This window comes from Pelobates fuscus, chromosome 4 (assembly GCF_036172605.1).
Source record: "Pelobates fuscus isolate aPelFus1 chromosome 4, aPelFus1.pri, whole genome shotgun sequence".
Classification (NCBI taxonomy): domain Eukaryota; kingdom Metazoa; phylum Chordata; class Amphibia; order Anura; family Pelobatidae; genus Pelobates; species Pelobates fuscus.
Window position 1 is genome coordinate 30,600,452 of NC_086320.1, and position 15,726 is coordinate 30,616,177.

Consider the following 15,726-nt stretch of genomic DNA (forward strand, 5'->3'; position numbering starts at 1 on the left):
TTTGTCAGTGACAGACATACGTGAGTTATGCAGTTATGTGGCTTGCGCAGAAGCCTCAAAATCGTACAAGTGGTTTACATGACAAGCCATTTACATCATTCGTATTAAACATCTGTCTGTCATTGTTTTTCAATAATATGGTATGAACAACACTTAGGAACAGATATAACTTAGCTTGCAACTTTTGACCAAATAACAAAGTTGTCGTTTTGTTGCAGCGGTTTGGGTGTGTTGAACTTATAGGCCGAGTTACCGGTGAGTTCGGCCTAGAATTGAGGGAAGGGGTAGTGGAAAACTGTTTGTAGAAAGGAGGGGGGGGGGGGGAGGAGGAAGGGGTGGTCTTGGATGTCACTCGTGGCTAATTAGTCGTCAGTGTAGTTATCCCATGGTTCCCATACCTTTGTGAATGCTTTCATAGTGCCTCTCATTTGGGCCGTTAATTTGTCCATGAGATGACACTCTTTGATTTTGTTGAGCACCGTGGACAATGGGGGGGGGGGGGGGGGGTGGGCTGCAACCATGTTTGGGCTAGTGCCTTTCTAGCAGCTAGAGCTATCTTGTTGAGCAATTGTTGTTCTTGTCTGGGCAAATCGTCAAGGGGTCTGGCTAGGAGGAAGGTCCAGGGGTTTAGGTCTATTGGTCTATTTAGAATCTGCGATATAAGCTTCTGGATGTTTTCCCAGTAAATTTTGATTGTGGGGCAATACCACCACATGTGTGCGTAAGTCCCTTTTTCTCCGCAGTTATGCCAACAGAGATCTGTGGGTGTTTTCTTCATGTGATAGAGTTGGACCGGGGTAATGTACCATCTGAGCATCGTCTTATATGCCTCTTCTTGCATCGTTACACAGATGGAGGTTTTGGCATTAGCTTCCCAAATATCCTGCCAGTCTATTCCATCTAGGTTTTCCCCCAAGTCTGTTTCCCATTTATCTGTGTATTGCAGGGCCCCCCATTCCCGTGTGGTGGAACAGAGGTGGGAGTACAGCTGGGTGATTAAGCCTCTTTGATATTGTTCCGCTAGGCAGATGCGCTCAAAGAAGGTTGGAATGGTTTTAGCGGCGGTTTTTACCGTCGCTTGGGCCGCGTAGTGTTTGAGTTGTAAATATCGAAAGAAGTCGGCTGGCTTCAAGGTTGTTCTGGATTGTAGATCTGGGAAAGCGACTATCGTGTCGCCGGTGTATAGTTGGTGCACCCTCTGGAGTCCGGCTTGCTCCAGGCCTCTAAAGTCCCAGGGTCTCATGCCTGGTGTGAATGCCCTATTACGGTATATTGGGGTGAGAGGGGAAGTCGCAGTGGTGAGTTCGTATTTGATGGCATAGGTGTCCCATAATTGGATAGAGTTGGTGATGGCCGGGCACGCCGTTCTCAGGAGCGCTCTGTGCTCCTTTGGTGTCCAGATGTAGAATTGCGGGAGATCGGATCTCATTAGTGCTGATTCCAGATCTACCCACCTTCTGGTCTCTGGGGGGGTGTGCCATAGGGCTATTTGTGCCATCTGGGCGGCTATGTAGTAAAAGTGAAGGTGGGGTAGCCCCAATCCTCCTCTCGATCTAGGGCGATACAGTATGTTGCGGGCTACTCTGTGCCTCTTATCCTGCCATATGAACCTGTCTATTGCTCGTTGTAAGGGGATGAGGTTATGTTTTGTGATGGGGATGGGTAGAGCCTGGAAAAGGAATAAAATTCGGGGCAGGACATTCATTTTGATTGAATGTATTCTCCCTATCCAGGATATGGGTTTATCCGCCCAGGTCTCCATGTCCGAGATGAGTTTTTCTATCATAGGTGTGTAGTTCAGTCTGTGGAGCGTAGTTATGTCTGCCGGTAATTTGATGCCCAGATATGAAAGGCATGTTGGTGTAATACGTATGTGGTGTTCTGAGGTGATTTTGTTCAAGTCCGGCTGTGTGAGGTTTATTGGGAGTGCACTGGATTTTTCTACGTTCACTTTGTATCCTGAGATCGTCCCGTACGTTCCCAGGAGTGGGAGCAGGGCCTGTAGTGTGGGTGTGGGTTCAGTTATGGTCAGCAGGATATCGTCTGCGTATCCTGAAACCAGGAATTCCTGGTCGTCAATTTTGACCCCTTTGATTTGTGGGTGTTCCCGTATTGCTTGGAGAAGTGGTTCGAGTGTCAGCACGAAGAGTAGAGGGGATAGGGGGCAACCCTGTCGGGTGCCGTTGGTTATGGTGAAGGACGGGCAAGTCGTCCCGGTTATCTTTATTTGCGCTGAGACTGAGGTGTACAGTGCACGGATGGCTGTTATATATGTGGGGGGCATGTGTAGGTGTTCTAATAGGGTGAACATATAGGGCCATTTCACACGGTCAAATGCTTTCTCAGCATCAAGGGAGAGTGCCAGGGACGGTGTTTTTGTGGTTGCTAGGATCCCTATTAAGTCGATGTTACGTCTCGTGTTTTCGTATAACTGGCGTCCCGGTATGAATCCTACTTGGTCTGCGTGGACTAGGCTTGTCAAGTATGGGTTCAGCCGTCCTGCTAAGATCTTGGCGAAGAGTTTGCTGTCATGGTTTATGAGTGAGATAGGTCGGTATGCTTCCGGTTGTGTGTGGTCTTTGCCTGGCTTTGGTAGCAGAATGATGTTTGCCCATGTCATGTCCCCGTCTGGTGGGGTCCCCTGCATTAGGTCCCGGAATAGGGATTCTAAATGTGGGACGAGAGTTTCTCTAAAGGTTTTGTAGTAGCTGCCCTCAAAACCGTCTGGGCCGGGGGCTTTATTGCTTTTGAGAGCGGAGATGGCTGAATCGATTTCATCTTTGGTAATTGGTTCTGCCAGTTCCGTTATGGCTGCAGTGTGTAGTTTTGGTAAGTTTAAGTGGGTGAGAAAGTCCGTTATTTTCTGGGTCTCCACAGCATTTGTGGTGTCGTCTTGTGGGGAGTGGTTGTATAGTGTTGTGTAAAAAGTTGTGAAAGTTTGGGCTATGTCGGCCGGGGATGTTTTCAGTGTGCCGTCTGGGGCTCTGATCTTGGTGATATGTGGGTGTTGGGTTCTGGGTCGTAGCGTGCGGGCTAAAAGTGTGTCCATTTTGTTGGACTTGTCGTAGTATGTTCTTCTTGTCCAAGTGAGTGCTCGGGCTGTGTCGTCTATGAGCAGTTGTCTGATCGTGATGCGGGTGTTTTGGAGAAGTTGTAGCGTTTGGGGAGTCGGGTCAGTTTTGTGGCGTTGCTCCGCTGTGCGGAGGGTTTCTAGTAGTTGAGTGAGTTTCTGTGTTTTTTTTTTTTTTTTTGTGGGTTGCTATTTTGATAAGGGAGCCTCGGATCACAGCTTTGTGGGCCGCCCATACCGTGGTCATTGGGATTTCTGGTGTTAGGTTTTCTTTAAAGTATGTGGTTAATTGTTTCTGTATGTCGTCTACTACTTGGGGGTCCTTGAGTAGGGACGTGTTTAGTCTCCACGTCCATGGGGTGGGGCATTGGAGACCTGTAAGGTAGATGGCGATGTCTGCGTGGTCTGACCACGCAATGGTACCTATGTCTGTCTTTTGTGTTTTCGTGTAGGCTGCATGGTTGGTCAAGAACATGTCTATGCGCGAGTACGTGTCGTGGGGCGGTGAGTAATAGGTGTAGTCTCTGTCAGAGGGGTGTTGTGCCCTCCATGCATCTATGAGGCCTGTTTTGCGGATAAAGTGGTGTAATTGTTTGTCCTGGGCGCCCATGCCATGGGATCTAAGTAATCCCGGGCGTGAGCTTCTGTCAACTGCCGGAGCGGGTGTTGCGTTGAAATCTCCGCCTAGGAGGAGGATCCCGGTGGGGAGCGCAAGGACCATGTCAGACATCTGGCTCCAGAATTGGGGTGTAGATGTGTTGGGGGCATATATGTTGATTAAGTGGATGGGTTGTGAATGAATCCGGCCAGTCGCTACAACATATCTGCCGTCGGGGTCTGAAGTCACCTGGGTTATATGAACTGGGCATCGCTTGTGCGTGAGGATCGCTACTCCGTTGTGTTTACGGAAGGTGCGTGCCTCAGCGGCCAAGCGGTATGTGGAGTCGCGGAGGGAGACCTGGGCGGACCGAGACAGGTGTGTCTCCTGTATGAACGCAATGTCGGGATTTAACCTTTTTAGTTCCCTGAAGAGTGTTCTTCGCTTGCGTGGGGCGTTGAGGCCTTTAACGTTAAGCGAGGATATTTTAAGAGCCATGATCTGGTAGTTTTGGTGGGTGCACTTGGTCCCGAGGGATATTCGGGCCGCTTTGTTGCTGCAATATGGGTCGGCTGGCGTAAGTATGTAACGGGGGGTGGGGTGTACTCCCACCTCTGTTCCTTTGGGTCTTTGTCTGGGAGTGGGATTGTGAGCGAGCATGTTGTGTCACTAACTGCGTCCAAGACCGGTGTGAGCATGGGGTGGGTGGGGTGCCAGGGAGGGCACGGAAGAGAAAGAGAAAGAGAAAGGGGGGAGGAGGGTTCGGGGAGGGGCTGGTACGGTGCTGCCGTACGTGTCTGGTCTTATCCTGTGCCAGACCATGGGGGGGTGTATGGACCCTCGTCTCCCCGACGACTGCTTCAGTCTGGGAGTGGTGGGTCATGAACCTATCTGCCGGTGTGGCCCCCTGATACCATGAATCGATTGTCTGTTATATCTTTAGTGTGCAGTGAGCTATTTGAGAACTTAGAGGGTAATTTAGCTTCCCCGCCTCTGGATCTTATGTACTGTGTTGCTTCGGTGCGTAAGTGAAGCGGGCAGCTTTTGTGAGTTAGGGGGGGGGGTGCGGGGGGAGGGGAAGGGGGAAAGCAAAGGCTTTTGTGGGTGAGCCCAGTTGGGTTACCTCGTCTGATCCTCAATGGTTCTCCCGGTCGTGAGCACAATAGCGCCAGGGTTTTTTTTTATTTATTTTTTTTTTTTAATTTATTTTTGTTGTTTTTATTATTGGATATCGGGGGTGGGGGGTGAGGGTTCGACTGCTAGGGTCTTTGGTCGGTCTGTCAAGTGGGCGGCTGCCTGGGGGGGGGGAGAGGGGGCGGGGAGGGGGGAGGGGGAGGGGGAGAGGAGGGAGGGGGAGGGGGAGGGGGGGGGGGGGAGGGCGGGGGCCGGTCATCGGTGGTTGCATAGAATATTACGTATTCACACATATCAAGACATATCAGTACAAATCTGGAACATGACAATCCCGCTGTCTCAACCATTTCCATCATATTACACCCTTTAAGTAACTTCTGTGTCCCGGTATGCGTGTGTTCCGCATCCCGCCTCGGCCCCGCCACATCCCCCCAGCCCGCCCGCCGCCCACCGTCCCACCGTCCCACCCCCCCGCCCCCCCTGTTGTGGCCCGTGATTCCGTGTTGCCCGGGTGTGTGCTTCCCCAGCATAGTGCGTGACCCCTGCCATGGACCTTTGTCAGCGTGTGGTATGGTTGTGTGGTGGGTTGGTGTCTGGAGTAACGTGTTGCATCTATTGTGGTGTGTGTGCCCTGGCTAGCTGTCCCAGTACTTCATACAGATTGCATTTATATACTTTACTCTTCCGTTCGGTGTCAGGATTGTGACAGTATTTAACAGTTTCTAATTTCGGTGCCAAGATGTCTGCAGCAGTCCATAGACAGGTCCATAGTGTGGCTTATCGTTGTAGCTGCCACTGGGACAGGAGTTGGGAGGGTTGGTGGGGTCAAAAAAGCTCGTTGATCGAGTGTTGGTAGTAGTTGGGGGGAATAGAGTCCGTTGGTTGGTGCGTGTGGCAAGGGTGAGCTTTGGAGTGTGAGTCCATCGTAGAAAGGGGCATTGTCCTTGGGTGTCGCAGTTTCATTCCGACCGGTGGGTAAAGCGTCTCTGGTGCTCTGTTGCCTGGAGTTCTGCTGCCGGTGGATAAGGAAGGGTGGGAATGGTGCCGTGATGTCGTTGGAGGGGGTCTGGTGTGCTCACTCCCGGGAGATTGATTGTGCCTTTGTTGCTGGTGTCTGTCTGCCGCCTATTTACTCCATGGCGGTGTGCCAGTCGCGTGGTAGGGGTTGTAAGGCTGGTAAAGTGGTATTCGGTAGCGAGAAGCTCTCTGGCAATGTTATGCCCAGAGCGCGAAAGAAGGGTGCTGGGTCCGTGCCTGGCATGAGGATGTGAGGTCTGCCGTTTTTAAAGACCATTATTTTAAATGGATGCCCCCAGGCGTACCTGATCGCGTTGGCCCTGAGTAGCTCAGTAACTGGCCTCCACTCTCTTCTGCGTTGGAGGGTAACGGGAGCCAAGTCTTGGAAAAGAGTGATTTCTCTGTCCTGGTATTTTATGGGGCTTTCTCTGGCCTTCCTTAGCACCGCTTCTTTTGTTTGAAAGTGAAGAAAGCGGACAATTATGTCCCTGGGTCTTGTGTTGTCGTCTCTTCGGGCGCGCAGGGCCCTGTGGGCTCTGTCGATGTGCCAGTGCTCATTGGGTATTTCTGGTAAGAGAGGACGTAGGAGTGCAAGGAGCATGGTTGGGATTGGGCCTTCGTCCTGTTGCTCTGGCAGGCCGCGCACGCGTATGTTGTTGCGGCGCGACCTGTTCGCCAGGTCCTCAAGCGCTGCCTCTGAGGCTTCTAGTCGGGTGGTAAGTGTATTGACATGAGCGGTCACCAAGTTGTGGGCTACCGTGGTAGTTTCCACGCGTTGCTCCAGGTCCGCGGTTCGCTCACCCAGCTTGTGGATTTCTGACATCACTGCCTTCGAGCTTCTGTCAATCTCCCGGGCTAGGTAGTTCTTCACCGCCGCCAGCTCGGTCAGTATGTGGGCCGTTTCTGATACGCCGTGAGGCTGGAGTGGGCTTGAGTTTGCCGGCGAACCCGGAGCTCGCGGGCTGGATCCGCCGCCATCTTGGGTGTCTTGGCGCGTCGTGCGAGAGGCCGCAAACAGATCGGGTACCGTGGCGGCTGTGTCCGCTTTTTTTGTGCCCGGTTTTCTCTGCTGGCGTTTTTCCATGGTGGGTTAGGAGTCGGGAGGTAAGGTTTATTGGTCGATATTTAGCCGTTGTATGCGTTTGGTACAGGGGGTCTGCGAGGAGCTCTAGGCTTGCACGTCCAGCTTGGTTCCCGGTCAAGCCACGCCCCCTAAATCGACCTTTTTAGAGTCAACTAAAGCATTAAATGAATTTTCCCTGACTTATAAAAAAGTATATATTTCTTTTTTTGCTCCCATTTTAAATTAATTATGTATTAGTGAAAATTGCAGTGACTATGCCAGCTCTGGCTAACAGCCGGTTACTCCAGTTATTGCCTGCCATATATATATCCGCTATATTTTAACAGTGCGTCATGGGAAAATATTGTCTAAAATATCTGTGCTGCCATCACTGGCCAAGGCTTTGGTGTTTATTAGAAAATACATTATAAACATTTTGCATTTGTAGAAAATTATTGTTTTTGTATTTCAGAAAATGTGAGCAAACTCAAGAAACTAGAATATTTAAACTTGGCTTTAAACAACATAGAAAAAATTGAAAACGTACAAGGTAAGTGCATGTTACATTTCTAATCGCAGCTATTGTATAAATAACCATACTTTAATAGCAATATTCCCTTTATAGATTGACCTGTTAAATTGTTTTCATTAAAGGTTTCTTAATTATCGCTACGAACTGACTGCCTTTTGGTTACCAGTTGAAATCAGCCAAATTGCATAAATCAGCTATTCCCCAACAGCTCTATTGAAATGGAATTCCCTTCATTTGATTTATCACATTCCCCTGACATAGACCAGAGGAATCGCACTCCAAACTCAAGCTCCCTAACTTAAGTCACCGTATACACACAACAAAATGTTTTAACTCCTAAATGGAAACAGAGCTGAGCAGAGAGTGATAATGCAGGGGCACGATCTCTATACCAAAACCACCAAGTTTATGTTGTTTTGGTGCTTCGAGGGTCCCTCTAATTCTACTCAACTCCCCTTAAACTTTTAACAATACTCCAAGCCCAAATCCCTGTCTGCAAACCCTGTCTTCTATTTTATTTTTTTATAGCAAGAACATTTTGGTAGAAGTTTGGTAAAGCTATGTTTCCTTTAATATCACTGATGTAATGAGATCATTTTGAAAATAGCAGGGACACATTCGGCTCGGTGCAGTTTCAGTTAGGCTGATGAAACTCATCAGCAAGATTTGCACTGATGAGAGAGCATAGAGAGGAGAGACAGAAACAATGTTTATTTTTCTCTTTCGACCATCTAATGTAGCTGTGCCTGGACTAAATTTGATTGGGATGGCAATTGCTAAATCCTTAAAGGGACACTATAGTCACCAACACCATTATAGACTAATGTAGTGGTTCTGGTGTCTACAGTGTGTCCCTGCAGGCTTTTTCAGAGAAAAGGCAGTGTTTACGTTACTGCTTAGGAACACTTCTAGTGGCAGTCACTCAAACAGCCACTAGAGATGATTCCTAGTCCAGTACCTCACAGTGGGCAGTAATGGCGTTGAGTGTCTCCACACTCTTCATGGAGGTACTGAACGTTCCCAATAGAGATGCATTGATTCAATGCATGTCTATGAATAAATGCAAATTGGCGCAGTGTGGCATTTGTCTGCACATGCACAATATCCTCTCAATGCTTCTCAATGGGAAAGCATTTGATTGGCTGAGATCATCAAGATTGATGATCGCAGGCATGGAGGTGGGACCAGCCACGATGAGGGGAAAAGGTAAGTAAACTACCTTGCAACTCCTCAGAGAGGGGTGCCAGGAACCTAAATATTTAATCCATCACTAAAGTGTAGCACTGCATGTTTATATTCCTTTAACCCCTTAAGGACCAAACTTCTGGAATAAAAGGGAATCATGACGTGTCACACACGTCGTGTGTCCTTAAGGGGTTAAAAGACCACTAAAGTCACCCAGACCACTTAATCTCAATGTAGTGATCCTGTCCTTTTAAAGCAGTTTTGTAGAAACAACAATGTTTACATTGCAGGGTTAAATCCACCTCTAGTGTCTGTCTTCCTGACAGCCACTAGAGGCGCTTCCACTAAACTGACGTTGCAGCTCATAGGAAAGCATTGAATTCTATGCTTTCCCATGGGAAGCATTTAAAGGACCACTATAGTGCCAGGAAAACAAACTTGTTTTCCTGGCTCTATAGGGTCTTTGGGTCCCCCCCAATATCAGGATCCCACTTCTCTGAAACTGTTATGTTTACAGCTGCAGGGTTAACCCTAGATAGACCTGGCACCCAGACCACTTCATTGAGCTGAAGTTGTCTGGGTGCCTATAGTGGTCTTTTAATGTGTCTGTAGCACTTACTGCACATGCGCATTAGGTCACCAGTGCTCCTTTTTGTTGAGCATTTGATTAGACCACAGATAAACAAAGTAATGCCTGCTGGGAGGTCATGAGAAGAGAAGCGCTGAAGGAGTCTAAGAAAACATTGGTAAAAATATTTTTTTTTAACATTATTTTGTATGACAAACCGGGTGGGGGGTGGGGTGAATCTATCTGGGGACAGGGGCACTATAGCTTTAGGAATACAGGTTTGTATTACAAATGCTATAGTGTTCCTCTAATCTACATGTAAGAGAAGATAGAGTATCACAATAATGTAGCTTTCCTATGAGAAGCATTCGATGGGATGCGTGTGCGGCTCACAGAGAAAGCGATGCCTCCAGGATGACTTCACAAGAGCGGACAGTAGCACCTCAGGAGCCACCGTGCTGGAAAAAGGGTAAGTAAAACTATTTTAATTGCAGTTAGGAGAAGACTTTAAACTAAATAGGTTCTAGGGCACTATAGCGTTGGGAAAACATGTTTATATTCCTAATACTATAGTGTTCCTTTAATAAATTGGTGCCTCGTAAATAAATGATTATACCGTTCATGCTTCCAGGTTACATATTTCAGCAATTTCCTCCTGGGAGTTTTTGCAGTGCTTTCCCCCCTGAATTTGCACAAATCTCTCAGAATTTTTTATATTACTCATACATGTTTCATAGTGTTGGATTGTGTATTTAAAGGCGAAGTTATAAACTAGACTAATTTACCTCTGTAGTATTTCCTGCCACTACTCTTCAAACTGTGCAATATCAATCATCTGATCCAAGTGAATAGAGTGAGCTAAACAGGTTTTGAGCAGAGCAGCGATATTGAAGACTGAATGAGATGTACGCTTTCTTATAATCTGTCTGTCTATCTATCTAAAATTGGAAGTGCTTCAAACTGGTTTTTTTTTTTGCCTTCTTTTGGATCAACAGCAAAAACATTTTAAACATTCCATCTCTTTTAATTTTGTGTCATGTGTTAATATTTACACATATTTGTACTGAAAAGTAATTTATTTTGCTGGCACTTTTACACCACTCTTATTGTAGCATAAAATAAGCAGTATTATTAGTGGTACATAATTGTGGCGGTGCAAAATCTGTCTGAATAAACATAGTTACATAGTTACATAGTTACATAGCTGAAAAGAGACTTGCGTCCATCAAGTTCAGCCTTCCTCACATATGTTTTTTGCTGTTGATCCAAAAGAAGGCAAAAAAAAAAACCAGTTTGAAGCACTTCCAATTTTGCAACAAGCTAGGAAATTCCTTCTTGACCCCAGAATGGCAGTCAAATTTATCCTTGGATCAAGCAGTTATTACCCTACATTGAAAGATTATATCCTTGAATATTCTGTTTATGCAAGTATGCATCTAGTAGCTGTTTGAACATCTGTATGAACTCTGATAAACCCACTTCTTCAGGCAGAGAATTCCACATCCTGATTGTTCTTACAGTAAAAAAACCTTTCCTTTGCCTTAGACGAAATCTTCTTTCTTCTAGTCTAAACGCATGACCTCGTGTCCTATGTAAAGTCCGGTTTGTGATAGATTTCCACACAATGGTTTGTATTGGCCTCGAATATATTTGTATAATGTTATCATATCCCCTCTCAGGCGGCGTTTTTCTAAACTAAATAGGTTTAAATTTGTTAACCTTTCTTCATAGCTGATATGTTCCATTCCTTTTATTAATTTTGTAGCCCGCCTCTGCACTTTTTCTAGTGCCATAATATCCTTCTTTAGAACAGGTGCCCAAAATTGCACAGCATATTCAATGTGTGGTCTTACATTTGGCCTTTATAAAGAGGCCAAATGATATTCTCGTCCCGAGAATGAATGCCCTTTTTCATGCATGACAATACCCTACTGGCCTTGGCCACTGCTGATTGACATTGCACATTGTTGCATAGTTTGTTGTCTATAACAATTCCCAAGTCCTTTTCGTGTGTTGTTATCCCTAATTCGCTTCCATTAAGGGTATACGTTGCTTGTGTATTCTTTACGCCGAAGTGCATAACTTTGCATTTTTCAACATTAAATTTCATCTGCCATTTGAGTGCCCAGTCCTCCAGTCTATCTAAATCCCTCTGCAGCAAAGTAATATCTTGCTCACATTGTATTACTTTACAAAGTTTTGTGTCATCTGCAAACACTGAAACATGACTTTCAATGCTGTCTTCAAGATCATTTATAACCATGTTAAATAGAAGGGGTCCCAGAACAGACCCCTGAGGGACACCACTTGCCACCTCTGTCCAGCTTGAAAATTTACCATTAACGACAACTCTTTGTACTCTGTTTTTAAGCCAATGTTCTACCCAAGAACAAGCATTTTCATCTAGACCGATTTCCTTGAGTTTGAACACTAATCCTCTGTGTGGGACTGTATCAAATGCCTTGGCAAAGTCCAAATAGATCACATCCACTGCAACACCCTGATCTATACTTCTACTTACTTCTTCGTAGAATGCAATCAAGTTAGTTTGACACGACCTGTGCTTCATAAAACCGTGCTGATTTTTGTTGATTACCATGTTCTTCAACAAAGTCAGTTGGAACATAATTTTAAAATCTTTAAAAAATATAATGTTTAAAACAAAAAAAATCTCCCTTTCTGCATTGGAATAATAATATTTTACTCAATGAAGGAAGCTGACCTTATCACAACAATAGTAATAGTTATACACAATTCAACATTACGGTAATCAACTCCAGTATATACCTTCCAACACATCAAAAAGCCAAAAAGGGGTGTTTTAGGGTGTAGACAAGAGGGGATGGTATTGAGATTTTTTTTTAGGTCTTCATGAATTATTAATAACAATTTATGAGACTGAAAAGGGTTTTACGTTCTAAAAACTTTGCTGTGAGAACTTTTATTTACTTTTGGGCAGACTAGATGGGCCGAATGGTTCTTCTCTGCCAGTACATTCTATGTTTCTATGTTGCTTAGAAACACCAAGCCTTTCGACCTTATAGAAAGGAGGGACAAAGGTATTTGTTCCCCCAAATTGAGAAGTATTTGAGGGCAATATTACTAATTAAATTAACCATTTAAGGAATATAACAAGCCTTCAGACTCCGTGTTAAGAGGTGTAAACACTGTGAAAACCGTAAGTGAACTAGGTGAGATTAAAGAATATGAATAGTTTTGTGCGGACAGCTTGACTATTTACTGTGTTTTTGAATAAGGTACGTTGCTCCATGTGCTGGTCCATTCCACTGTCCTTTCTCGCCTTGACTACTGTAATCCGCTTCTCAGTGGTCTTACGTGCTCCCAACTTGCGCCGTTACAGTCCATAATGAATGCAGCGGTGAGGCTCATCTTCCTGTCCGCCTGCACCGCCCACGCCACACCTTTTTGTCAGTCTCACTCACTTCCCTCCTCCGTAAGTTGCTCACCCAGTCTCCACTCCTTAAAAAAATCATTAAAAACCCACTTCTTAATAAAAACATATCAATGAAACTGTTAAAAATAGCTCCCGACTGATTCCTCTCTTGCAACTGTCACTAGTCTAATACTATCCTTACCTTTTGTGTCATTTTACCCCACTCCCTCTAGCATGTAAGCTTATTGAGCAGGGCCCTCACCCCCTCTGTTCCTGTGTGTCCAACTTGTCTGGTTACAACTACATGTCTGTTTGTCCACCCATTGTAAAGCGCTGCAGAATTTGTTGGCACTATATAAATAATAACATAATAATAATGTATGATAGTTTGATAGAGTAAATTCATAGTCCACTGTTTATCCATCAAACCTAGAGTCTGTTTGAGATCAGTGTGGGCTCAGTGATCTTCCAAATTTTGGTCTAAAATTCCTTAAAAGCAGTTAAGCTCCAGTTCAGCGTCAAGACAAGCTCTTTAGTGACCTTATTCCTTTTCAGAGCGTCCTACACCTATACCATCAGGATTTTTATAGAGCCCCATGAACCTCTTAATAATAAGCAGGCCATCAAGTAGATGTTATTACATCTCTTTGCTGCTGGATGTAATTACATTCTATTTTAGATTTTTAATGTATCTTCATTTGACGTTTTGTAAAATAGCTCTTATACTATGAAAATATACATGTTAATTTCACACTAATATGCTTTTCACACCAGGCTGTGAATCACTGCAGAAGCTGGATCTCACGGTGAACTTTGTCGGAGAGTTGTCAAGTGTAAAGAGCCTCCAACACAACATTTGTCTTCAAGAGCTGTTTCTGGTGGGAAATCCATGCGCTCAGTTTAACGGTTATCGGCAATATGTGGTGGCCATGCTCCCTCAATTAAAGGTATACACACAGAATGTGCTTGAATGTTCCACAATAAGTAAGATTTTCTTTAATTATATTATTATTCCGTATTGCAGTGAATGGGGACATGCTACATAGGTAATGTTAGTGTTCGGGGCTGGGTTACCTAATATCTGAAGATTGTATTCCATAAGTACACTTTTACCCATTTTGTAAAATTCAGTGTGAGGGGTACAGCTTACCTATGCTAAGTACTTGCATCCAGACCACCTCATCCCTGTCTTTTAAATCATGCAAGGGAAAACATTGCAGTTTACATTGCAAGGTTAACATGACTCTAGTGACTCTCTTCCTGACAGTCACTAGAGGAGCTTTTGCCTCAATAGCCGGGTTAAAGGGACACCGTAGGCACCCATACCACTTTAGCTCATTGAAGTGGTCTGGGTGCAGTGTCCCAGTCCCACTTTGAGAAACTGCAGAGATTAAATTGCAGTTTTAAGACTGCCTCTAGTGGCTGTCAATCAGACAGCCACAGGAGGCACTACCTGGTGTCTAGGCGACTTTTGACTAATGCTGGACGCCCTCACACTTTGTATAAGGACATTCAGTGTCTGTTAAATCCCCATAGGAAAGCAATGCTTTCCCTGCAAGGGGTGGGAGAGGGAACTATAGTGTAAGGAATACAGATTGTATTTCTTTAAATTTTGGCTGTTCTTATAGAGACCATTTGTATTGGTGCAGCATTTTGCCGTCTATTCACCTCACCTATGTGGAAACATACCGAAACAGGGTAGATTGAAACGACATCATTAAATATATAAAACATGCATTCCTAACGCTATATTGTTCCTGTAATTCTCTACAATTCATTGTGCTCAGTATATAACATTCCGACTTAGTCAAGTGAGGTAGTTTCTAAGTCTGATTTTATTGATCTGTATTTTACCTGTTGAAAATGTGGGGATTACAAAGCTAGTCAGGGAAAATGTAAACATTTAATTGCTTTAGAATATCTTTTTTATAATTTATTTTAAAGTTCTTGTTTATTAGTCATCATAAATAAATGAGCCCAAAATTATGGTAGAGAAATAAAATACAAAGGCATTGGCAAAGAGGGCAATTAAAATGGTTTAATTACTTTGATATGAAATAATTTCTACATACTATAGTAAGGTAATCTTGGAACTGCAGTTGCATGTGGACTATATTTCCCAAAGTTTGGTAGTGCATAATGGGGAATATAGTCTAGTAATATATCTAGTATCAAGGCATTATTGGCTAATATAACACATGGTATAATAGTATGGCTATATGTCTCCCCCTACAGGTAACCATGATAAATTATTCTAATTTTCGATCCATCAAGTTTTAGTATTTATTTACTTATAAAAAAGTTTACCAGGATGGATACATTGAGATTTCACTTGTTTTCAAGTATGTCCTGGGTTTGTTGTTCTTATTAATATTTATAACGCTCCCACTTTTTCTGAGGGGTTGAGCAATGGATATATAAACGAATGAAACAAAATATCTAAATATGACAAGGATTAAGGTTGCTCAGAACGGGGCCCCCTGCTAAAGACGTTAGCTCTGTTCTATAAGTGGTGTGTATGTGTGTGGGGGGATGACTAAGTATAATAGTTTGTGTAGTGGCTGAGTGTTGTGTGTGTACGCAGTTAAAGATAAGAATGTTGAAATAGAAAGGACTGTATGTTCTACACAGCTTGTCTGGGAGGTACAGTCATGTTATCTGATATTTTATTAAAGAAGAAATATATTTTTGGGTAACCAGATTGATTATTGTATGTCCTGTTGTGGTTACTTGGTAATGTCCTCCAGTGATCCTGTGAGCTGTTTAATGTAGTATGCCAGTTTGTGGTATGTTTCGGTGAGGTGGGATGGGTTTTCCATGTTAGGTTTCAGTGGTTCTTTGAGTTGATCTGTGACGTATACTGATGTTTTCTTGAGGTGTATTAATGGTGCAGAGATGTGTAATAATGGTTCTGTGGTTTGGCTAAGTAATATAATTGTTCTCTGAGGTCTTCCAATAATTCAGCAATTTATCTGATGGATCAATGAGGTATACGGATTGTTTAATTAGGTGTTACAATGTTTTGCTGTGGTTCTACGGATGCTTTTATTAAATAAAATGATTTCATGAGGTGTCATGCTAGTTTAGTAAGTCCTTCTGATAGGTTAATGCGATCTGCTAATGGTTTTATTCAAGGCTACATTGGTGTGTGACATATACTGATTC

At 44.3% G+C, this 15,726-nt stretch overlaps 1 protein-coding gene across 2 annotated transcripts in view; it reads left to right on the plus strand.

Annotated features, from left to right (window-relative positions):
* The window catches only part of DNAAF11 (dynein axonemal assembly factor 11), a 96,100-nt gene that overhangs the window by 12,281 nt on the left and 68,093 nt on the right, over positions 1–15,726 (plus strand). For both annotated transcript variants that reach the window (XM_063450258.1, XM_063450257.1), the window contains exons 3-4: positions 7,355–7,432; positions 13,336–13,508. In XM_063450258.1, coding sequence (XP_063306328.1) covers positions 7,355–7,432; positions 13,336–13,508 — 251 coding nt within the window. The remainder of the gene's footprint in view (positions 1–7,354; positions 7,433–13,335; positions 13,509–15,726) is intronic.